At 54.7% G+C, this 23,289-nt stretch overlaps 1 protein-coding gene across 1 annotated transcript; it reads right to left on the reverse strand.

Moving 5' to 3' along the window:
* Positions 1-11,806: 11,806 nt before the first annotated feature.
* On the reverse strand, positions 11,807-23,061 carry PLA2G2C (phospholipase A2 group IIC). Its single transcript, XM_065874365.1, has 3 exons — positions 22,919-23,061; positions 14,415-14,515; positions 11,807-11,958 (listed from the first exon to the last, which is right to left on the reverse strand). The coding sequence occupies exons 1-3, from the start codon at positions 23,059-23,061 to the stop codon at positions 11,807-11,809; spliced, it is 396 nt and encodes a 131-aa protein (XP_065730437.1).
* Between the last annotated feature and the right edge of the window lie 228 nt (positions 23,062-23,289).

The raw sequence follows: 23,289 nt of genomic DNA on the forward strand, positions 1-23,289 counted from the left end.
GGGAGGGGGGCCTCTCACTGACACTAGTTTGACGTCCTCAACCAGGCCCTCAAGGCTGGGGCCCGGAGTCTTCGAGAGCCAGACCTGGGGCGGCCAACATGGGCCCAGAGCTTGGCGTGTCCTAGGACCAGGTTCCCAGGCAGACAGAGCGCTGGTCACAGGCCTGGTTCTGGGGCCCCTCGGCTGCTCCCAGGGGATGACTCAGGGTGACCCCTGCTTTGGGAGCCTTGCAGCCCTCCAAAGCCCCACGAAAAGAGCAGGTGGCCCCATCCTGGCCTTTGTCAAAGGAGCACATGAGTCCCAGCCCAGACACCACAGGATGGTCACGGGGCTAACGTCCCAGGCCTGAAGTCTGGCCTCAGTTACCCAGAGAGCCTCAGAGCACTGGGCACTGACAGAACCCACATGCACCGCCCCCAGGCACACAGGGACCGAGATGGGAGCACACTCAGATGTGTCCCCACCACTCGGGTCCTCTGCCAACCCATTCATGTCAGAGGAACACCCTGGCCACCGCCCTGCAACGCTGAACTGCTCTGAGGGGCGCCCTGACCCTGACAAACACAGGAGGGGGAAGCCCCAGGCCTCCAGGCGCTCCCCCTGCATCTCTCCCCGCGCAGCAACCAGGCCAGGGCGTGGAAGGGACCAGAGCACTCTTTCCCCGGGCAAGGAGAGGCGAGGCTGCAGCCTGGCCACAGAAGCCCTCTCGATGGGGAGGAAGCCGGGAGCTGGGACCCACCTCCATGAAGAGGAGACAAAGGCAGGAGAGACCAGGTCCAGGCAGGGGGCTGTGGGGAATTCCAGAAGGCAGCAGGATGTGAAGAGGGAAGAGAGGCGAGAGAGTGGGAGAAGTGACACAAGGTGAGGGCCAGACGTCCAGACCAGAGAGGTCGTGGCAGGAGAAGAGGGGGCAGAGGAGCCTTGGGGGTGGGGTCGCCCCTGGGGCCCAGGTTCCCGCTGGGGCTTGTGGGATTACGGGTAGAACAGGAGGAGGGTCAGGCCTCAGGGGGCCTGCTTTTCTGACTCTGCCCCAGCACTGCTGTTTCTCCAGCTTCCCAGTCCTTCCTCAACTCACCTCTTGACCTCAGGGACAGCGGCCTCCGAGTAGCCAGTGCACGCTGCCTCGCTCCACCCTCTGCCTTCAGCCAGCGTCAACCCTGAGGGCCACTGACCCCCCCGGGACTCTGAGAACATCCGCCAAGAATCCCGGCCCACCCTGCGGCTGCCGAGGACCACTGGCACAGGGGGAGGGACAGTCAAGACGAGCACAGGGGGGGAGGGACGTGGGGGTAGGGAGAACATCTACAAAAAAGACGGTAGGACTGGACGGAGCCCTGCCAAGCTGCAGCTTCTAGAAACCCGCCTTGGGCTCTGGAGTCAGCTGTCACTGTGTGTGGGAGGCCTCCCTGCTGCTCAACCCCTGTTGTCCTGCTGGCCGTGGGGTGATGGCTGTGGTCCCCCGTGGGCCCGCACCCGACCTGCCCAGTCATCGAGATGCTCTCAGAGTTGACCCCATCAACTCTGAGCTGAAGCCCCGCCCCCCCCAGCAGGAGTGGAGCCAGGATGGGGAGTCCCCCAGAGGCGGGGTCGGCAGAGGCCTGGACCCCTTGCCTGTGGGAGCCTGGGTTTCTGGCTGTGCCCCTCTACCCGTGCAGACAGCCTCCCCTCCTAAAAGTCTAGGTGTTGGGACAGGATTCTGCTGCTAAGGGGTCCTGCCTGCCCCCTGCCTCACCCCAGACTCTCCCAGATACTGCAACCCCCAGAGATTGTCCACAGGACGTGGCACCCCTCCTCAAACTAATAAAGGCCTCCTACCTCAACTGCCCACTGCTGAGTCCTCCTTGGCAAGGCACCCACTGGCCAGGGAAAAGCACAGTGACTCCCTCCCGGGTCTCCAGCTCTGGGGAAAGTGGGTTCCCTGACACTCAGCATCTGGCATGGCCTATCCCTTTCCCGCTCCTGGCCTGGGCGAAGCAGCCCTCCTCCAGCAGAGACAAAACTGTTGGGAGGGTTGGAAAGTGGGGCAGTGGTCCAGCGGTCGGACAATGATAACAACTACTGGGCTGAGTACTTACTAGGCATCCATCTCCACAATGCTCTCCCTCTGTCCCATCCTTTTCTGTTGAAAAAACCGAGGCCCAGAGAAGGTAAGTAACTTGCCCAGAGTCACACAGGTCATTAGTGATGGGGCCGGGATCTGAATCCTCAGCATCTGACTTTTAACGTCATCTCTTCGCACCTTCTTAATGATGACTTGGGCAGCTGAGGTCAGTGGGACAAGTGACTGAGAGTCCAGCAGGGCGCCAGGTCCTGGGTCCTGGCCTTAGCCTCTTCCCTGTGATGGGCATCAGTTTCCCCAAGTGCAGAGAGACCAGAGCCACTGTTTCAGATGCTCCCCAAGGCCATGGGTTTTCCTGGGACTTCTAGGGGTGATCTCTGGGGAAGGGGAGGCTGAGAAGATGGGGGTCTGAGCCCCCCACCTCACTCTCCCATGAGCAGCCGTGCTTTTCCTGTGTTACATGTTGGTCCTTCACGTGAGCTACTGTAAGAAGAAAAGAGAGTCTTCAGCTAACATTTTGAAAAGCCCTGGACACGAGCATCCATTGGTTCATTCATTCAACGGACCTATCCCCATGGGCTCCTGTGGACCAGGCATGAGGCTGGGCTTCGGGGTAGACACCACTTATCAGACACAGCCTCTGCCCCCAGGACCCCACAGCCTGGGAGGGGGAGGCAGACACGTGGACCGATACCCTTGACATAGGGTGCCAGGTGGTGTCGGGGAGCATGAAGGATGCAGCCAATCCTGGAAGTGGCCCCCAAGGGGATGGGGTGGAGATGGGATGGGGTATTTGATGCCTCCGAAGGTGGCGAGGGGGAGTGGGGTCACAGTGTTTGAAGCAGGGCTCTTTGCTTCTACAGTATGGGTGGTCTTTCTCTCCTCAAGCTAGTGAGGTCTTTTATGCAGAGGCTCGAGGAGGGGGCTGGACTTGCTTCCCACTGGTCTGGGGTCTGCCACTAATCAACACTCTCTCCTTGACCAAAATTTAGTCAGGCCCCTCTGAGATCTTTTCTCAGCTAGGTCTCAACATTTGGGTTTCTATTGCCCCATTTTAGCAAGAATCCTGCCATGTCAGTTTAGTGAGAATCCCTACCCACCCTCAATACGTGATCAGATTACTCATCCTCCACCATCCCCTGGGTGATACCTGATTACCCCACCTGCCTTCTACAAGAATCCAGTTAGGTCGGTTAAGCAAGAATTCCCCAGCTCTTATCAATTTTCCACCTCCCCCAACCCCTGCTATAAACCCTCACTTAAGAAATGTAAGGATTTGAAATTGTATTTGGAAATGAGCCCAATTCTATACTGGTCCCTATTGCAATAGCTCTTGAACAAAACCTGTTTTGGCCGCTTAAGCTACCGTCCGGCTCTGGTTTTCTAGGAGTTGTGACTCAGATGGAATCAGATTCATCATTGGACCCCGGGATCTCTGCCAACTAAAAGTTGTCGCTTGCCATTCTTGTTTCTATACGAATGAACTCACCAGCCACTGCAGCCTCTGACCTTCAACACCCCCTGAAAGGAGTTAAGGGTGGAGATCAGGAATGAGGCCCTCTGTGCTCTGGGAAAAACTGGCAGAACAGGTCTTCAGACAGTTAGATATTTTCAGAAGATTCTATGAGCTCAATTTCTTGCATCTTCTCATATCTAGAAAAGCACTAAAATCATTAAAGAGACATCTGGCTCCTTGTGACTAGCAGCAACCTTCTTGACTAATAGCAACTTTTGTCAAAATGTGTGCCTGACTGCACCACAATCACACATATTCTGACCCCTCCCCCCTTTACCTCTTTGGAGCAGCTCCTCGGTGCTATTTGAGATGCTATAGTTCTCATTTTGCCCCAAATAAAACTTAACTCGCAACTCTCACGTGTGCATTTTAAAAAATTCAACACCTCTCACTTTCAGTGGGAAAGTATAGCACAGCCTCGTGGGTTATTACATTACAGTCCTGTTCATTGTCTTTGAGCTATTTTTCACCTCTTGGCTAGATTCCATTTTCCTTTCTGCTTTGTTACCTGTCTGTAAACGGAATGAATCCTGCCATCCTGCACATTTAGTTAATTCTTCTAATTTTCTCAAAAATCTGGCTACAACTCTTCAGATGAATGTTTCCAATTTTTCTCCCACCCTCTTGACTTGGAGTCACTGAGAACTAAAACCCAACTGCCCAGATCCTTACTGGGACTTTCTAAAGAAGCCCTATGAGCTGAAGCTGGATGCGTCCATGCCCTTCTCCAAGAAACAAACATGACCATGACACCTATGTCGGTGCCATCACCAGAGATCATGCAAACTGCAACCAGGAAGACCGACGGATTGCCACGGCTCGCCTCACTTCACCATCCACAGATGCTTCAAGCTCAACATCTAGAAGTCTCAACTGGCTGTCCTCTGAACCCAGAAACTGGGTTTAGTTGCTCCGATCATTAATCTTTGTTTTTCTTTTTTTCACAGATATCCCCCTCATTTAAATGCTTGATGGTTCACACCATCGAGAAAATACTCTTTACCACCAAGTCTCAACAGATGGTTCCACTGGTAACTAAGGAACAAAAAATGACCAATCGAGAAAGGAACTCATATTGTTCAGAAGAAAGAAGACCTCCTCTTTCCCTGAACCAGAGGAGGGACTGGCAAAGACTCTCCCCTTGACCAAACTTTGGGCTCCGCTGAGAATTTTCTCAACTTGGCCTCAACCTGTGGGCTTCTGTGTTCATCTTTGCAGGATTCTTGTGTTTCAGCAAGAATCCGGCTATATCAGTTTAGGGAGAATCCCCACCCTTCCTCAATATCTGATCAAATTTCTCACCTCTCACTAGTCCGCAGGTGATATCTGATCACCACGACCTGCCTTCGGCAAGAATCCTGTTAGGTCAGTTTATCAAGAATCCCCTACTCTCTTAGCAATTTTCCAGCCACTGATTACCCCCACCCACCCTGCTCCTTAGTTAGAAATCCCCACTTCTCTTTGTTCTATTAAGAATTGAGCCCAGTTCTATACCGTCTCTTTTCCCCCACTGCGATAGTTAATAAAATCTACTTTTACCGCTTTAACTTCTGTCCAGTTCTGATTTTCTACAACACACCATCTCTGCCCAGACCTAGGTCAGTCTTCCATTCTCGGAGAAGTACTGCCCCTTGCCCCCATTCTTCAGACCGGCCCCCCCCCCCCCCCCCCCGCCAAGGGAGTGGCTGTCAACTCTTTTCTAGAACTTGGGCGACACCTAGTGGTCATGATAGGTCACCACCTATGCTTTGCTCCACACCTCCTGCCCCTCTGGGTCTGAACCCAAAGGGAGAGACCCTGCCCCAGGCTGGCAATGCCCAGTAGAGCACTAGGAAACCATCACTGTCACCTCCACCTTATCATTGCCATCGACACTGCCTCTCACAAGGAGCAGACTGGGTGCAACCCTGGCTCTGCCGCTCATGGGGCCACTGGCCTTGGGCTAGTTGCCTCACCCCTCCCAGTCTCCATCTCCCCCTTCTGTAAAATGTGTGTAATAATGAAGAGCACGTCGTTGGGTCTGAGGACTGCATGAGGCCTCGGAGGAGAATGCTCCCAGCACAGGGCCTGGTGCAGAGACTGGGGCCCTTGACTGCATGTTGGGCCAAAGGTCCTCAGGGCCAGGCTGGCAAAGGGCAGTAGGTGGAAGGAAGGAAGATGCTGATGGAAGTGTATGGCCTGGGACGTTCTCCCCCACATGGAAACCTGGCAGAGCAAAGCTGTGGTATACCAAGAAAATCCGGCTCTCCACACGTGGGTGTTGGGGGGAGGGAAGGGGAAGGAGAGAGGCAGAAGGAGAAGGGAAGGGGGCAACTTAGTGCCCCAGCTACACAGCCAGGCCCCTGGTGCCTGTCCGGCCCTGGTCTCAGCTGGGCCCGGGAGCCACCTCTCTTCATGCTCAGGACCGACTATGAACGCAGGGAGGTGGCCCTGTCCTCCCCAGCGGTTGTCATGGCAACACTGCCGGTCAGCTTCCCCAGCTGTGGCTTCTAACAAGCAGCTGATGCCACCAACTGTGACAACAAGCAGAGTTGGGCGTTAGGAGGCAAGGGTGCACAGTACAAAGGTCCGGGCATGTGGCCCTGCAACCCTGCCGAACACCCTGCCTCCTGGGCTGGCCATCTGGTACCTCAGCATGTCGGGGCCCTGTGAGTAGAGCAAGATTTATTGAGCACTTACTGTATGCTGAGCATGGGGCTCAGAGCTCTCTGTGTGCCATCTCACTGAACCCTCCTAGCAGCCCTGTGAGGTGGGGGCTATTCATAGCTTTGTTTATAAAAGGGGGGAACTGAGGCCCAGAGAAGCCAAGTAAGTTCCTCAAGGTCATGCAACAGAAGCAGGGTTTGAACCCTGACTCCAGAGCCTTAGCTTCAGAGAGCATCCCTTCAACCCCTTCATTCTGAGAAAGGGGATGGGAAACAAGAAATTTAGAATTGGGACTTCCCTGGCGGTCCAGTGGCTGAGACTCCGTGCTCCCACTGCAGGGGGCATGGGTTCCATCCCTGGTCAGGTAACTTAAGATCCTGCATGCTGTGTGGCGTGGCCAAAAAAAAAAAAAAAAGAAGTTTAGAATCCGAAGACATGGGTTCCCATTCCAGCCCCACCTGTCTGCTCAGACCCTCCATTTTCATCTGTGAAAAGGGAATGAATAATTTCTGAGGTCTCACTGATGATCGACAAGTTGGGTGAGAAAAAGCTTCAGGAAGGGTCAGATGTACACAAATAGGAACCTGGGGCCCAGGAAGAGGAAGGGGCTTATGTGAGGTCGTCCTCACCCCAGCTTCCCACCCCTGCTTCACACTCATCTCAGCTACGGGCTGCCCCTCTCCCTTGCCTGCCTCCCGGCCGCAGGCCGTTCCCTCTGCCTGGTGCCCTCTCCCTCCTCTCCGCCTTGCCTGGCCACCTTCCACCTAACCTTCAGGTCTGGAAGCCTCTGCTGACCGGCAGGTCTGGATGCGGTGCCCCCCAGGTATGCCTGCTTCCGGGCTCCCTGCCCCTCACTGTCTTGTTATCACCTGGTTACTTGTCTGTCTTCAGCTCCATTGTGAGCTTTAGGTGTCAGGGGTGCGCCCTCCTATTCCCACTGAATCCAGTGCCCACCCCGTCTCGGCATACTGGATATTTGTGCACTGGGTGAATGAATGTATGAAACCACACAACGACTTAGTGGCTTGGCCAGAACCAGAACCTAGGCCTCCCTCTATTGCAAGTGTTTAAACCCCGGGGGAACAGCCTCCTCCATTACCCCTCCCCCATTACCCCTCCCCCAAGTCTCGTCAGTACTGGATTCCTTCCGAGATGAGCTCGGGGAGGGGGACCTTAGGGCAAGGAGAGTCAGCCTGGGCTCTAGTCGCTGCTCTGCTATGCGTTAGCGGTGTGGCCTTGAGCCTCAGTCAGTTGGGGACTTAACAGCAACCGCCCGAGGAAGGTCGGGTGTACTATACACAAAGGGAACGCTGTGCCTGGACGAGGTGAGCCTCAGTACCTGGAGGCTGCTTGTTGCAGCAACCGAGGCTTGGGGGCACATCTGGATTCCCCTTCTCCCCGCTCAGGGTCCCGGGGCCTGGGCCTCGCCCCCTGCCCCAGCCTTCTGTTCTCCCACCGGACGTGATTTCGCTTCCGGATGAGCTTAGTAATGCCTGGCCCATCCCAGGCACCCCGGGAGAGCCTCTGTACTCGCTGACCCAGTCACCTCTCTCCCCACGAGGCCGGCTGCCCCACTCCAGGCCCCCAGCCGTGCCCACGCTTCTGCTTTATGCCAGACTCTCCACATCTGCTCATCCCCGCGCCTTTCACAGCTTTGCAGACACCCCGGAAGTGGGGATGGGGGACAATGGCTCTGCCTGCCATGCACACAGTCACTCCCAAGCGGTGATAGCCTTTCCCTGTGGGGCACTGAGCCCAAAGCCCACCCTTGGTGGAGGGCGTGCCCACTGCTCCACCCCTCCCTGACCGCCTGGCAGCTTCACCCAGACGGCAAGAAATGCAGCTGAGGAAAAGGTGCAGACACAGAGCTGCCGCAAAAACGCATCTACACTTGACGTCTGTCCCCTTTGAGGCAGGGCGTTCGCTCCTACAACAGTGCTGAGGTGGAAGGAAGGGACACGACTGCGTCCCCGCGATCGCCACAGCCCTCGCCATGTGAGTCATCACGCGCCCTGGTCTCCGCCGTCCACCGTCTGCCTGTTTTCCCCTAAGGACACCGAGCTGCCCAAGCTCTCCCAGGTGGAAAGTGGTGACAGCTCAGAGCACTGGGAGCCCCGCTGCTCCCAGGCTCGAGCCCAGACCTCTTGGAGTGGCCGCAGGCTCTCCTTGACCTGGCCTTGCCTGCTTCATCTCCTGCTCGCTTGAAAATCGACTCCCACATTCCATGCTCCCCACTCTGAGCTGATGCAATCCCCTTCGCATTGACCTCACGTCATTCAACATATACACCAGGGATTAGAAAAGGACACAGATCCTTGTCCTCAGGAGCTCATCTTCCAGTGGGGAGGCAGACAACGAGCAGTGGTATCCATGAGTGTGCGATGCATGGGGAAACAGAGAACAGGATGAAGGGGATGGGAAAGGCCAGCGGAGCGTGGGCAGTATTAAAGGGGGGGGGGGTCGCATAAGCTTTATCAGGAAGCTGAGATTCCAGCAGAGACTTGAAGGAGGTAGGGAGTCAGGCACGTGGGATGCCCCTTCTAGGCAGAGGGAGCCACTGTGGGCAGGGTCCTGGGAGGGAGCGTGGCCGCCATGTTCAAGGAACAGAACAGCATGGAGGCCATTGGCTGGGGTGGAGGGAGTCAGCGGGAGAGGATAGGAAGCGAGGCTGCGTGGGGATGGTCATGGGGGTTTCGGGGCTGTAGAAGGACATCGGCTCTTACTCAGAGGCAGACGGGGAGGGCGTGAGGAGAGGAGTGACGTGATCAGACTCCAGGCACCCTGCTGACCAGCTGCTGGTGGATGAGAGATTGCAGAGGCTGAGGGTGGAAGTGGAGAGAATGATGTGGGGCAAGCAGTAGCCCAGGAACGAGGCAATGGTGGCTCAGACCAAGATGGCAGCCCTGAAGGTGGCCCAGGTGGTTCTAAAGTTTTCCCCTCTCATCTTTGTCTTTTTAAAAATGTGTACATTTTACTGAAGTATTTTATAAATATAGAATCTAAGTGTATTTTGAAGGTGCCAACACATTAGATGTGGGATATGAGAAAAAGAATTTGACATGCATGTTTTTGGCTTGGGGGAGGGGCAAACATGGAGGACGGCCCTTCAGCTGATCTGGGGGGAGACGTGGCAGTGGCGCTTTCAAGCAGGTTTACTGAATCACCTTCCATCCCTCTACCTCACTTGGTACCCCAACTCCCCCTTATCTTCAGCTCTCAGGTGAGACATCAGACCCTCAGCATTCCTCGGGGAATGCTGACCCCCTGCCCCGATGGTGATCATGGCTCGTGAGCTGACCCCAATTTCAGCATCTCCCAGCCTGCCTTGTAATCACCCGCCGACTTGTGTCCTGCCTGATCTGAGAGCAACTTGGAGTCGGATGCAGCGTTATTTCTCTGCTTTAGCACAGGGCCTGGCTTGCAGCAGGCCTTTGACGTGGATTTGTTGAGGGGATGAACGATCGCCCTTCCAGGAGAGCGGGCTTTCCCAGTGAAAGCCAACGACATCCCTCCACAGTCCCACCACCGTCCTGTCCTCCCAGAATCAGGGCGTCGACGGGAGCAGTTCGATACCACCACGGGCCCCATTTTACAGATTAGAATCGAAGGCCCAGGCGGTGGACCACGGCCTGGATCTCACACTGAAATCCCTGCCCCCATGCTGAGCCCAGCCCTGGCCTCCCTCCCTCCACTGTGTCATTTGGCCAGTCCTGAGCTGGTCTCTGTTGTGGTCCAGAGCCCCCAAGGAGGGGAGGTGCCCAGCCACCCTGGTTCCATGCCTGCCTTTCCATGGTCACTCCCCTCACCGCCTTTTACAACCTTAACCGTGACGCCCGTCAACCCCAAGTTTCCTTCTGCAGTAGCGATTACTACAGCGCGTGGGCAGGTGGGAAAACAGACCAGTGTCCCCCGTGACCTGCCAGTTGAGCCAGGCAGAGCCCTGGAGCCCTAGTTCCCAGACCCTCTGCTGACCACCCACCTCTGGCTTCCCTGTCTTCACACCCGTGACAGCGTCACTCAATCCAGATTGTAAGTGCCTGAATTGAACTTCTAAAAGCTGCTCTGGCTCTCAACTTTCTCCCCAGGATATTTACACCTGATTCTCTGTTTGTTTTTTTTAAACGTCGGTATCCCTACTGCCCAGGTCTGTGCCTGCTGCCTAGCAGAGGCTCAATGAACTTTTGTGAGTGATTACAGCCTCTGTGTGCTCTCCAGTATCGCATGAGGATGGCCTTTCTCCTCCCAAGCCTGACAGGTAAGGGGCAGGGGCACGTCCACGCTGTTCATGCAGCCTCCAAGCTAGGCACAGTGCTGAGAACACCAGAGCCTCGGGTAGTGAAGACCCACGACATCAGTGAGTTACACCGCCCGGCAAACCACACCAAAACTTAATGACGTTAAACGGGCCCATTATGTAGCTTGCGCTTCTGCAAGGTGGTGGTTTAGCTGGGGCTCAGCTGGGCAGTTGTTTTGGTCTCAGCGAGGTTCTCTGGTGTCTCTGGTCAGCCGTGAGCTGGCTTTGCTGATCCCTGCTGAGTGCTCTCACAGGTCTGAGGTCCTCAGCCAGCCAGCTGGCCTGACGACCCTGATCCAGGTGGGTTCCTGCCCTCCTGCAGGTGGGCCCAGGGTGTTTCTCATGGCAGCGGCAGGTGTTTCCAAGAAAGAGGGGACGTGCGTTGGGCCTCCAGAGGCCTTGCTGGCGAACTGGTGGACCATCACTTCCACCATGTTCTATTGACCACAGTAAATCACAAGGCCAGTTCAGAGTTCAGATTCGGGGGTGGGGAAAACAGTCTACCGCTTGATGGGAAAAGCTGAGCATTACATCGTGAGAGGTGAGGATACAGAGAGGTAAGAAGAGTTGTGGTCATTTTTGCAATCTACCCCTGGGCATCAGACGATTAGCGTCCACCCTGACTGGACCACTTTAATATTTATTAGAATTTACGCCTTATAACCAGGGGCTTCTAAATGTGGATCGAAATCTTGGATACCCCCAATTCCTTCTCCCTTGCCCTCTTTCTTCATTTCTTTGTTATCTTCCTGGCGTGACATCCAGGTGGCAGCCGTGGGAGCTGATGTTCTCGCGCTCTGTCTCCTGGGAGGTGAAAATGGCATCGACTTTTTCCTACCTCGGGGTTTTCTGGAGAAGGCAGAACTCCAGCAAATGAGAAACAGAGTCCAAGTGTGCTTCTCGGGTCCTTGGCATGTGGCTGAGACCTTGTTTTCCAGGATCCCTGCTTGGCTCCAGCTGGATCTGGGTTGTGGGTCTGGTTCCTAAACCCGCCCTGTATCCTGATTTTGACGTGGAGATGGAGGGAGAGTTTAAGGCGGATCCTGGGGCCTTTCCCCTCCTGGAAATTTCCTGGGATGGGGGTAGGTGACTTCTCTCTACCCTGCCACCTTGTTTTACTGCTTCCTAGTGCTTACTGCTATTGGAATGTACTATTTATGTGTATGTTTATGGTCTGTCTCCCTCCATTGAAAGCCAGGATTCTGTCTTTTCCACTGTTGATCTCCAGCCCTCTAATGCCGAGTGACAAAGGAGTATCCCAGACCAGACCGACCAGGGACCCGTGGCCTCACTAGCATTGGAGTTTGCTCCTGCCGCAGCGGGGCCAGCTGGAGAAGAACCGCTTGAAGTTTGGGCAGGTTCTCTTTGAAGCGGATTGCGTGTCACACTTGCAGGCTCTTAGCCCACAGAGGCAGCCGACACCAGGACCAAGGGCGCATTCAACTGAAGGGAGACAGAGGGTCACAGGGGGCTTCCATCCACTCCCAGGGTTTGATTCTAAAGTTGGGGAGAGCTGGGAGCTCGCTGCAAGGGATCAAGGGTTGAAAATAGAAAGGAAAGGAACTGGGAGTTCTTTTCTTTTGTCCCCAAGCCGTTCCCCCACCACACCGGGACATGCCCCAAGGAGAAGCCTGGAAGGAAGCGAGAGAAGGAGCAGGTATGGGCTGCACGGACGGGCCCTGGGTTAGTGCGGCCAGGCAGTCCCCAGGCCAAGGACACGAAACCTATTTTATCAGAACTCAGCCCCTCCTTCCAACAGCTTACCTGGCATCTCACCTGGATGTCACAGGCATCTTCAGTGTAAGACGCCCCAAAGGAAGCTCTGGATGTAAGGGTCCCCTTCCGGCCCCCCGCCCACTGAGCTGGTCCTCCACCCACACTCTCGGCTTGGGAAAGGCAGCCCCTCCCACTCAAGCCAGAAAACTAGCAGCCGACCTTGATTCCTACCCCCCTTTCGCTTTCACAGCCCATCCACCCAAAGTTCCATTGATGTCTCTATGTTTAGCATATTTCACTCCGCCCTCTTCTCTCCATCTTCTTGGCCACAATCCCAATCTCTGTCATCACCAGCAATTCCACCCTAATGGAAGGAAATAAACAGGGACTGTCTTTAAAATTTTTTTTTAATTTTTATTTATTTTTGGCTGCGTTGGGTTTTCGTTGCTGCACACAGGCTTTCTCTTGTTGCGGCGAGCGGGCTTCTCCTTGCACTGGCTTCTCTTGTTGCAGAGCGTGGGCTCAGTAGTCGTGGCTTGCGGGCTCTAGAGCGCAGGCTCAGTAGTTGTGGCGCACGGGCTTTGTTGCTCCGCGGCATGTGGGATCTTCCCGGACCAGGGCTGAATCCCTGTCCCCTGCGTTGGCAGGCAGATTCTCAACCACTGCACCACCAGGGAAGTCCAACACTGTCTTTAAATGTAACTTGAATTAGGATCACTCTGTTGCTGAAAGCCCTGCTGTGGTTTCCTACTATTTGGGCAAAGATATCCCAAATCCTTGCCATGGACTCTGAAGCAGGCTTGCCATGATGGGGTCCCCGCCAACCTCTCCATCCTCACAGACCTCCACTCTCTCACCTTCACTCTGCTCCAGGACCAATGGCCTCTTTATGTCACATGTTTTGTTTGATCTTGTCCCAGGGCCTTTGCACTTGCTATTCTCTTTGTCTGAAACACTTCTCTCCAGGATTTTTAAGTGGCTGGGTCCATCCCACCTTTGGGTCTTGGTCAAATTTCCTGTCTTCAGAGAGGCTCTCCCTGCCCACTCGTTCTAAAGCTTCTCCAGCCACTCTCCCTCACATCCCCATTTGTTTGATTCACCATACTTTTCATATCTCTTATTTCTCTTATTTGTGTCTGTTTCTCATCAACAAAGTGTAAGCTCTGTGAGACTGGGGCTTTTTCTGTCCTGTCCCTCCCAGTATCCCTAGCTGGGATACTATGCTGGCACATAGTAGGTGCTCAATAGTCATTGAATAAGTGAATGAAGACTCAATGGGCCTTTGGGATTGAGTGTCTGCACTGTGGCCAAGTGACCACTAGGTGGGCATCTTTCATTTAGTAGTCAGAGTTATAGAGCTCTGTGCATGGGTGCATGTGCGTGCGTGCGTGTGTGCGTGTGTGTGTAGGGGATGTCTAAGGCAGCCTCCTTCTAGATAACTCCACTCCATTTCCACTCTCTTTTGAGGGTTGTGGGGGTGAGGAAGTGAGGTGGCCAGACTCCCTGATGTGTTGGCCCTGGGCAAGTTAGTTTCAGTATCATTTATAAAATGGTGATAGGGCTTCCCTTGTGGCGCAGTGGTTAAGAATCCGCCTGCCAATGCAGGGGACACGGGTTTGAGCCCTGGTCCGGGAAGATCCCACATGCCGCGGAGCAACTAAGCCCGTGCGCCACAACTACTGAGCCTGCGTTCTAGAGCCCATGCTCCGCAACAAGAGAAGCCACCAGAATGAGAAGCCCATGCACCGCAACGTAGAGTAGCCCCCGCTTACCGCAACTAGAGAAAGCCTGAGCACAGCAACGAAGACCCAATGCAGCCAAAAATAAATAAATTTTTAAAAAATGGTGATAAAAGCAATAGTATCAAAAGTAAACAATGGTGTCTAGTTCACAGGATTGTTGTAAGGATTTTCACTGGTGTCGTTGCAGATGGAGTGGTCTGGATGTGCTCAGAGCACAGAGAGGCCTCTATAAATGCTTGTTATCATGACGATGGTGCACCCTTAGCTTCACATGTTGGAAAAAGGGCCCTTTGAAACTGGACCAGTGCTGGCTATCGTCTGTTTGTTTGCTTTTCCCCCTCTCCGAAGTCTACAATTCCTGCAGGAAGCTGTCCTCCCACATCTCACTGGAGCCTGGATTTCTCAAGACATGTTGACACCCACCCTACGCCTCAGCTGTACCTCTCCGCTCACCCTCAGGAAATGTGCCAGGGATGGTTCCTGCCGCTCCCACTGTTCCTGGCGCCCGGATCACCTTTGCCTTCGCGCTCTCCCTTCTCCATCTGTGACAATCCTTCAAGACCGATCAGGCCCCAGCTCCTGCAGGGACTCCCTGAGAGCTTCCATGTCCAGGTCTCTCACCTCCGCCCAGCATGCCCCTTGCTGCCCTCCCCCGGCAGCCGCCATGGTCTGCAGGGGCTCACCGGGTTGTGTGGCTGCTGCCCTTGGCGGGGCCCAGGGCTACTTGGGCACAGGGCCATGCCCCATCCAACCTCGCTTCCCTCCCAAAGGGCCTGTCACCTGGTGCTCTCACTTACCCGGGTGCTGCTTCTCTGGAAACTGGAAGCGAGGCAATTTTCTCACCCTTTCCTCTTTCTCATCCATCTCCCTTTCTGTTTATCTCTTTGTCTCCTGTTCCTATTCTGTAACATCTCTTCTTTCTTCCATCTCAATTCACCAAACCTCCTTCTTCCTTTCTCACCACCCCCTTTTCCTGCTTTGTCTTCCGCTCTTTTCCAAAGCGTGGAGTAGAATTCTCTCCTGCTGTCTAATTCTACATCTAACAGCTTGCCCAGGGTGCAGGCTGTCAGGACCGACCTGGAGCAGCGGTCTATTGCTGTGGACATCCCACAGCCGTTGTAGCATCAGGCCAGTCATGGGCTGGAAGAAGAGGCAGCTCTGGGCCAAGAAATGCCATATTGGAAGTCATCTTTGAAAAACAAGCCTAAACCCAGATCCTGCATCTTCCAATTTGCTGATGGGGAAACTGAGGCATGAAGAATGGAACTGACAGCTTTAGGATATGCTTTCTCATTCCATGAAATATACCTCCACCAATGAGACAAAGCAAGAAGGTCTACGTTCCTGCCTGGGCTAACCCAGACTGCCTGCCATGCTGCTACTCTCTGTGCCCGGCCTCCGGCCTGGTCTCTAAACCCTCTCCTTGGGAGCTCTTGTGGGGTTTTTTTGTTTGTTTTGTTTGGGTTTTTTTGTGGGTTTTTTTGCAGTACACGGGCCTCTCACTGTTGTGGCCTCTCCCGTTGCGGAGCACAGGCTCCGGACGTGCAGGCTCAGCGGCCATGGCTCACGGGCCCAGCCGCTCCGCGGCATGTGGGATCTTCCCAGAATGAGGCACGAACCCGCGTCCCCTGCATTGGCAGGTGGACTCTCAACCACTGCGCCACCAGGGAAGCCCGGGAGCTTTTGTTTTGAAGTTCAGGGCTCTAAATACCACCGAGCTCTGCTGACTCTCCAGTTCTTACCTCAGCCTAGACATCTCCTTTGAGCTCTAGATGCCAATAGGCTTGTGCTCACGTGACTCCCTCTTGGGTGTCTGATATGCATCTCAAACCCAACATGGCTCATGCCAGGCTCTTGCTGTGTCTGCAGAATCTGCTCTCCCCCATCTGCACAAGCTCGTAGATGCACCACCATCCATCACTGTTCAGACCAAGAACCTCAGAGTCAGCCTCCCTTACCTTCGAACCCCACATCTCATCCATCAGCAGGTCCTATCAATCTACCTCCCAAACACACGCAGCATCTGGCACCTCTCCCCAGCTAGCGATCTGTGCAACGGTCGCTTCTCCCCAGTGCTACTGAAACACCCACTAACGGCTCCTCGTTTCTTCCCCTGCTCCCCAACGTCTCTGCACAGGGGCCAGAGTGATATTTCTGAGGCAAAATCTGAGCAGATCACTTCCTGCTTTAATGCTTCCCCGGCAACCGAAGGAGAAGGTGAGCCCCTCACCCCACGGCCAGGCCCCTCCGGACTCACTCCTGGTGGGACGCCCACCCCCCAGCCCCTCGTCTCCTTCCGCACTAGCTAAATGCCACCTCCTTAGAGAGGCCTTCTACAGCCACATAAAGTAGCCATCCTCCCCGCGCACCCACACCCCCTGCCCTTCCGCCCACTGCCATCCTCATCCTTTAGCTTGTGGCCTTATTTTAGATGCTTCATAGCACTTGTCACGACCTAAGTGTATCTTTCTTTCTGAATATTTTATGGGCTGTCTCTCTCCCTGCACACAGGCAGGGAGTTTGTCTTTTCATTGCAGATTCTCAGCCCCAGACACGCTGTAAACGCTCCATCCCAGTTTGCTACTGGCTTACTGGCTGGGCTTACACGGCCTGCGGGGCAGTGAATGAAGCCCCCATCCCAAGAAACAGGGAGTCGGTTTCTTGGTCCAGATCTGCCACCTGCATGTTCTAGCGTGGCAGGCAAGTTGTCCCTCTCTGAGCATCTTCCCTCGGCTTTCAAATGAGGGTACGGGTGCTTGCATTGACTATTTCATGAATTTTTTTCCATTCACTCACTCATCAAACCAACAGGTATTGAGTTCCTAACCCATGCCTGCCCTTTGGCTAGGAAGTGCGGAGGTACAGGTCTGAGCGAGCGGACCCCACACTGCATAGCTCTGGGCATCCTCTGTGGCCTTATGAGGATAAGCACCGCCCCCAACAAGTGCTCTCCGCTCTCCAGGAATTCACATTCCAGTCGAGGGGAGAATCAATGCATAAATAAACAAATAAGTAAACAAGAAAATGAGATGATGTCAGGTTGAGACAGATGCTAGGAGGGGAAATGGGTGATGTGTCAGCGAGCGGAGGTGTTGTGAGGAGGAAACTCAGTAGCAAAGGAGAAAGATCTTTGCAAACTACAGATTCCAATGGTTACCTGCTTCACCCTCCCCCTTTGGCAGAGGGAGAAGTCACAGGCTCAGAGGTGGAGGTGATAGTGATACCTCTGGCTGGAACCTGGGCTCCCCGCTGCACTACAGATGCATTCATGTGTGGGTGGAGGGGGCGTCACCACTGGCAGATCTTAAAATCCCTTGCGAATGCCAGGTACTTATGTAAACCCACTCAACAGAGGGCTAATGACCTCCCCGGTTACCTGAGGGGAGCCTTCGCCCCTCGGCAAATTGGCCCCAGGGCTTGGGTTCCAGGCCTTTCTCTGCACTGAGCTCCCAGTGACATTTAGAGACATGGGCAGACCAAGCTGTTTTTCTCCTTTCCCTTCCCTGCTCACACCAACTGCATCCTGGAGCAGCCACTGGTTGCTAGGCAACCTGGGACCAGGCTTGGGTGTGGGATTTCAGAACTTGGAGGCTGGGGAGGTGTTAACCCTTGCAGGGCAGCTCCTTGAACTGTAGTATAACCGGGGGTAGAGTGGGCGAGCTTTTATCCTATAAGGGGTTAATAACGTTAGCTCAAGGGGAGGCAAATGCAGAGGAGATGTTTCCAAGAAATCTCTCAACAGTACTAAAAAAAACTCCCAGTGCTTTCCCACAAAGTAAAGGGGAAAAGGAAACTGAGATTAAACGAAAGAAATCTCAACTTCTAAAAGGAGGGGCATTAACTAACTAAGCACCTGCTCCGAGCTGGGTTACTTTAGTCAGTCCTTTAGTGACCTTATGAACTTCTGATTAGTATCTCCATTTTACAGATGAGGAGACTAAGGCCCAGGGGGGCTGTGCAATTATCCAGCTAGAAAAGGTGAAGCTGGGATGCAGGCCCAACTCTGCCTGACTCCAAAGCGTGTGCTGTCTCTGGGCCCCTTAGCAGGGTACATAGAGATAGAACAGAAAAATCTGGGTCCTTGCAGAGGGGCAAATTCCTTCTGCTCTTCTTTGCCCCTTGGGCCAGGGCTGAACATTCTGACAAGCCTGTTGTGGATAATAAGATATGCATTTGTGTGAGCCCCCAGCCAAGAGCAGCCCCATCGCCCTCCCAGCGGCCCCATGCCCCTGGGGAGGATGGTGGGAGGCAGGGGCACCAGCTGGGGTCAGATGACCTGGGTCTGAATCCCAACTCTTCTTTCCACGGCTGTGTGGCCTTGGCCATCTCACTTAACCTCTCTGAGCCTCAGGGTCCTCCTCGACAATGGGGGGAATAATGCCCACCTCAAAGGTTTATCACGGCTTCACAGTGCTGAGTGTAAAGCATCTGTCAGATGCTCATGAACTGTAGCTGTTGTCAGTGCACCTATTTTATGGATGAAGAAACTGAGGCCTAGAAAACTCAGGCCAGCAGTGTGTTCCAGAGCACTGGAAAGCCTCAAGACGTATGAGTTTTAATCTTTCCTGTTACCTTGAATCAAACCCTTCCCCATCTCTGGGTCTCAGTCTCCCCATTGCTACAATGAGGGTTTGGTTTGGATGGTCCCAAGGGCACTTTCAGCTCTGGAGAAGGCCAGGACAGCAGGGCCTGCGGCTGGCTGCCTTGTTCTGTGCCCCTGGCCCTGGCACAGCACTGGCCCTGGATGGGCACCCAATGGGTGCTCAGTTGATACTGGGCAAGTGAATGGATGTGTGCGGGGTTCACTTGGGGTCTCAGCACACACTGGAATAGGGGTTTGGCAAGGTGGGTGTGGGGACAACAGGGGGGTCAGCCTGGTCCTAACTAGCTGGGTCAGCTGAGGAGGGGGTGCTGATGTCCTGGTGAGGACGGAGAAGCATCCCTCCGTGCTAACTCCCTAAGCAAGATGTTGGGCTCTGGGAGCCCTGGTCAAGCTTCGGGAGCACCTGGCTACTGCTGCTTGGCAGGGGTCAGCATCTGCAGAAAGCAGGGCCAGGCCACGAACTTTCCAGTCCAGCTCCCGGCCCCTGCCTGCACCTCTCACCACCCCCCAGCCTGACGTGCCCAGCAGAGAGCATTTCCTGTGCCACCTCCTGGGGCTCCAGCCTCTGACCCCAGGTCACTCTCCTCCATTTCCTGGGGTCCTGGGCTGCGCTCTGATCCCTACCTGGGAGGGTGAAGAGGGTTGATAAGGAAGCTGGTCCAGGTGCAGAGATTCCGGGCTGGCCCCGGTGACACAGGAGCCACGGGAGGGCCTGAGACCACAGTGCGGGAAGGTCCTTTGCACTTACTGAAATTCCACTTCCCTCCTCAGAACACCGTTTCCCTCCTTCATTGGTCCCTGCGCTTTACAGGGGCATCAGAGGAGAAGGCTCTTAGAGCATATTTTCTCTCAAAGTGATGCTTTTCAACCATTCTAAGGTAACACTTAACATGACAAATGTTAAGATCAAGGCGAAAAGAGGTGAGGAGAAACCATGTGAAAGTGAGACCATGAGCTGGGCTGAGGGGAGTCAGGGGCAGCTTTTCTGTGTGCCTCTCTGCCATCAACCGACAGCCAGGCTTGGCCCCTGCCTTCCACCATGTGGAGCCACGAGGGGTGGGAGGAGGACGTCAGAAACTTGGCCCCTGGCCTCCAGAGGGCACCATATGCCAAAGCAGACAATCCTCTGGGGACAGCCTCCTCCAGGCACCCCCTCCCCCGCCCCTCCACTAGACCCTGATCCCTCCCCATCTCCTGGACATGGCCTTGGGGGCCTCACAGAGGGGACGCCTTGCTTTAGGTCTGAGGACGGTCACAGCCAGAGAGCTCCAACACAGGAAGTCTCCTTGAGCTCACATAAGAAAAAGGGGGTTCCCTCCCCATCGGTGGTGTGCTTGGGGGGGCGCCGAGAAGCAGACTCCGCTGAAGCTGGTCTCCCGTCTGCAGGGGCCTGAGCCATGTTTCACCACTGGGACCAGGGAGACTGCACCACCCTAACGCTCAGTGTGTCCTAAGCCGGAGCCCTGGCTGGGGCCTCTGGGAGATGAGTGGAAGGGAGGTGGTCCCCCGGCCTCGGGAGAAGACAGGCGATCTCCAAGACACTCTCACAGCTCTGAATAAACACACGAGTGGAGGACAGTGGTTCACGCAACTCCCCAAGGCCAAGCGGAAGGCGAGTCACACGTTCGAAGGGGCATTCAAACCACCGGTTCTGCTGAAATGAATGGCGTTCACGGCAAGGCCGTGGCCCAGCACCTGCGAATGGGCTTGTTCTTTAGATCCAACTTGCCCTACACACCCAGCAGTCCCAGAACATGCTTTGGGAGATCAGGGGCCCCTCCCCACGTGCTGGACACTCAGCACTTGCCCACCCTGTCCTTGGCCCTCGTCCTTGAATGGCCTCCATGACACGTGGGCTCCCTTCCCCGTCCCCCTCCTATTGACTTTGGTGTCCCCCCCTCCCCACCCCCGCACTTATCCCAGTGCTTGGCGCGCAATCACCCTTCACAAATATTTGTTCAGCTGAATGACAGCTGAGCTGCTTTGTTAACACATGACAGACATCGGGAAGAAGCTTCTCGACGGCAACAGCTGCAACGCAAAGTTGCAAAATTCATTGTACTCTCGAGTCAGCAACTATTTATGGAGCACATGCAAGAGCCTGGGCGGGCGCGGGGGTGCTGTGCCCTGCACCCCACCTCTGGAGGGAGCTGGGGGCACAGCTGCGAATGGGGACCGGGGAGGGACCGGGCCAGGACTCTCGGGAAGCTCTGATTCTCGGAATTACAGCTCTCCATCCCAAAGCACTTGGAAAAAAAAAATCTCATTTCCCCCAAATTCTCTGGGTCCACAAGGCTGACCTTAAGGAAAGGCCCAGTTTCAAAGACATTCCCTACAGGGAAGGCAACTCACAGATCACGGTCCCGTTGGCCACGTGGAACTGGTACCTCCCTCCAACCACACCCCACCCCCCCACCCCCCCAACCCCCCCCGTGAGAAGGTGCGGAAGGCAGGGAGGTAACTTCCTGATGATACTAAAAATCACAAAAAGAGGGCTTCCCTGGTGGCGCAGTGGTTGAGAGTCCGCCTGCCGATGCAGGGGACACGGGTTCGTGCCCCGGTCTGGGAAGATCCCACATGCCGCAGAGCGGCTGAGCCCCTGAGCCATGGCCGCTGAGCCTGCGCGTCCGGAGCCTGTGCTCCGCAACGGGAGAGGCCACAACAGGGAGAGGCCTGCGTACCAAAAAAAAATAAAAATCACACAAAGAGCCCTCCTCTACCTACTGCTGTCTCATGAGTGCCTCACAGTAATCCTAGGACGTGCAGTCCTTGTCTCCGTTTTATAGGAGAGGAACTGAGATCCAGAGGTGAATTTCCCAAAATCATACGGCTGGAAGGTGATAGAGTCAGGGCTCAAATCTAGGTGCCCATGACTTATTCATTCATTGAATGACTTTTGACTGAGCACTGAATATGTGCCCAGCCCTGGGAGAGGCTCTGAGCAGACAAGGGTCAGCACATCAGACATAATCCTTCAGTCTTTGCTCTCCTGAGGCTCAAGTTTGGCCAGGGGAGGGGTGGGCGTGCCGGGAAGGGAGAGCACGGGAGGAGAGAAAACAACTGGGGGATGGCCTCGGCCCCCCCTCTTCCACCATGTCTGAGTGGCAGGAACACAGAGCTCTGGGGCTGGATTCTAAGACGTGAAAAGGATCAGCTTCTGGCCGATGCCCTGGGCTGGACGCTCTGTCTTCCTCACTCACTGTCCCCATCCACACGTGGGCTCTTTGCCATTGGTCATCGTTGGCTAATAGTGTTAAAATTCTCATCAGCCACAGGACTTGGAAGGGGAGGCACAGAGTGTCAAAGGGCCCGGACTTTGAAACAGGCAAATTCTGGTCCAAATCTTGACTCTGCCACTCAAGGGCTCTGTGTCTTTGGGCTCTGCTATTTTGTTTAGTGGGTCCCTCACCGTTGTCACCTGTAGAATGGAGATGGTGGCATGGCCTCAGCCACGTGCTGGGAGCATTAAACCAAGCCCTGCATGCAAACCATCAATCCCAGGGCTCAGGATGTGACAGGCATTTCATCAGTGTCAGATCCCCTCAAGGGCTCTGGGGTCCTTCCAGCTGGAACATTCCATGGTCTCAGGAGCCTGACCCAGAGGAATCAAGCTCCAGGAGTGATATTCACGCCCTACTATGGGGATATATTTATCCACACTACGGTGAAAGTGACCAGGAACATTTTGCTTCTTTCTTCAAATAAAAAGACACACAAACCATCCTATTTCCTACCTCCCTGTTCCCTCCCCAGATTAACACCAACCTCCACCTTTTCTGGGAATTCGCCCTCCCCCACCCCCATCCTTAGAAGTAGGCCTGGCAGCCAAGTTTGTGCCATGTGTCCTCACCCAGATGGACAACTTTTCCAAACTGGGCCCCTTGGATTCTCTTTCCTGGAAAATGGAATTAGGACTGGGAGACAGTCGGTCAGTCTTGCTGTATCTGTAATCCTAAATACTGGAGGCCTGAGAGAAGACCACGTTTACCATGAGGACTGAGAGCTGAACATACTAGAGCTCTGGGCAGGGCTGACCACATAATCTGCAAAGCCTGGTGCAACATGAAGACGAGGGGCCCCTTATTCAAACATTGTCAAGCATTTCCAGCAGGTGACAGAGCAGGGAACCTCATGTGGGCCCTGTATAAGGGCATAGGCCACAGGAAGCCAGCCCCAGCCTTGGGTTCCTCAAGACCACCCTCCCACTCCCATTCAGTTTTTTTCTTACCCTCAGGCTCACCTGAATTGGTTTCGGTTCCTTACAATGCAAGGGTCCTACCTAACACCCTCTCTCTCTTCAAGCAAATGAACCGACAAGAGGCCTCAGAGCCTCTGCACTCACCTGGCAGTGTCATCCATGGGGATCCCTATGCCCCCAAGCCCGCAGTAGCAGCCGTATCCATAATTTGAGAAGAAGGCGCTCCGCCCCGTAATGTGTTTGACCATCCTTTGAAACTGCCAGAAGTTTCCATGGGTGGGGGCCATCACTGTCAAGGAGAAAATAAGGAAGAAGCGAAGATGCGATGAGAAAGATGCTGCTTTCAGGTCCCCTAGCCAGAGCGCTTAGCATTCAGATATCAGGAGACCCCTAAATGTGGTGCCTGGGCATCAGCCCCTTTAATGGGGACAAGATAGGTTCATGCTTACCGTGTCACACAGCTAGTGTCTCGCTAGCCCAGGATGAGAACCCAGTTTCCATGACATTTAGGACAA

This window comes from Phocoena phocoena, chromosome 1 (genome assembly GCF_963924675.1).
Source record: "Phocoena phocoena chromosome 1, mPhoPho1.1, whole genome shotgun sequence".
Lineage (NCBI taxonomy): Eukaryota > Metazoa > Chordata > Mammalia > Artiodactyla > Phocoenidae > Phocoena > Phocoena phocoena.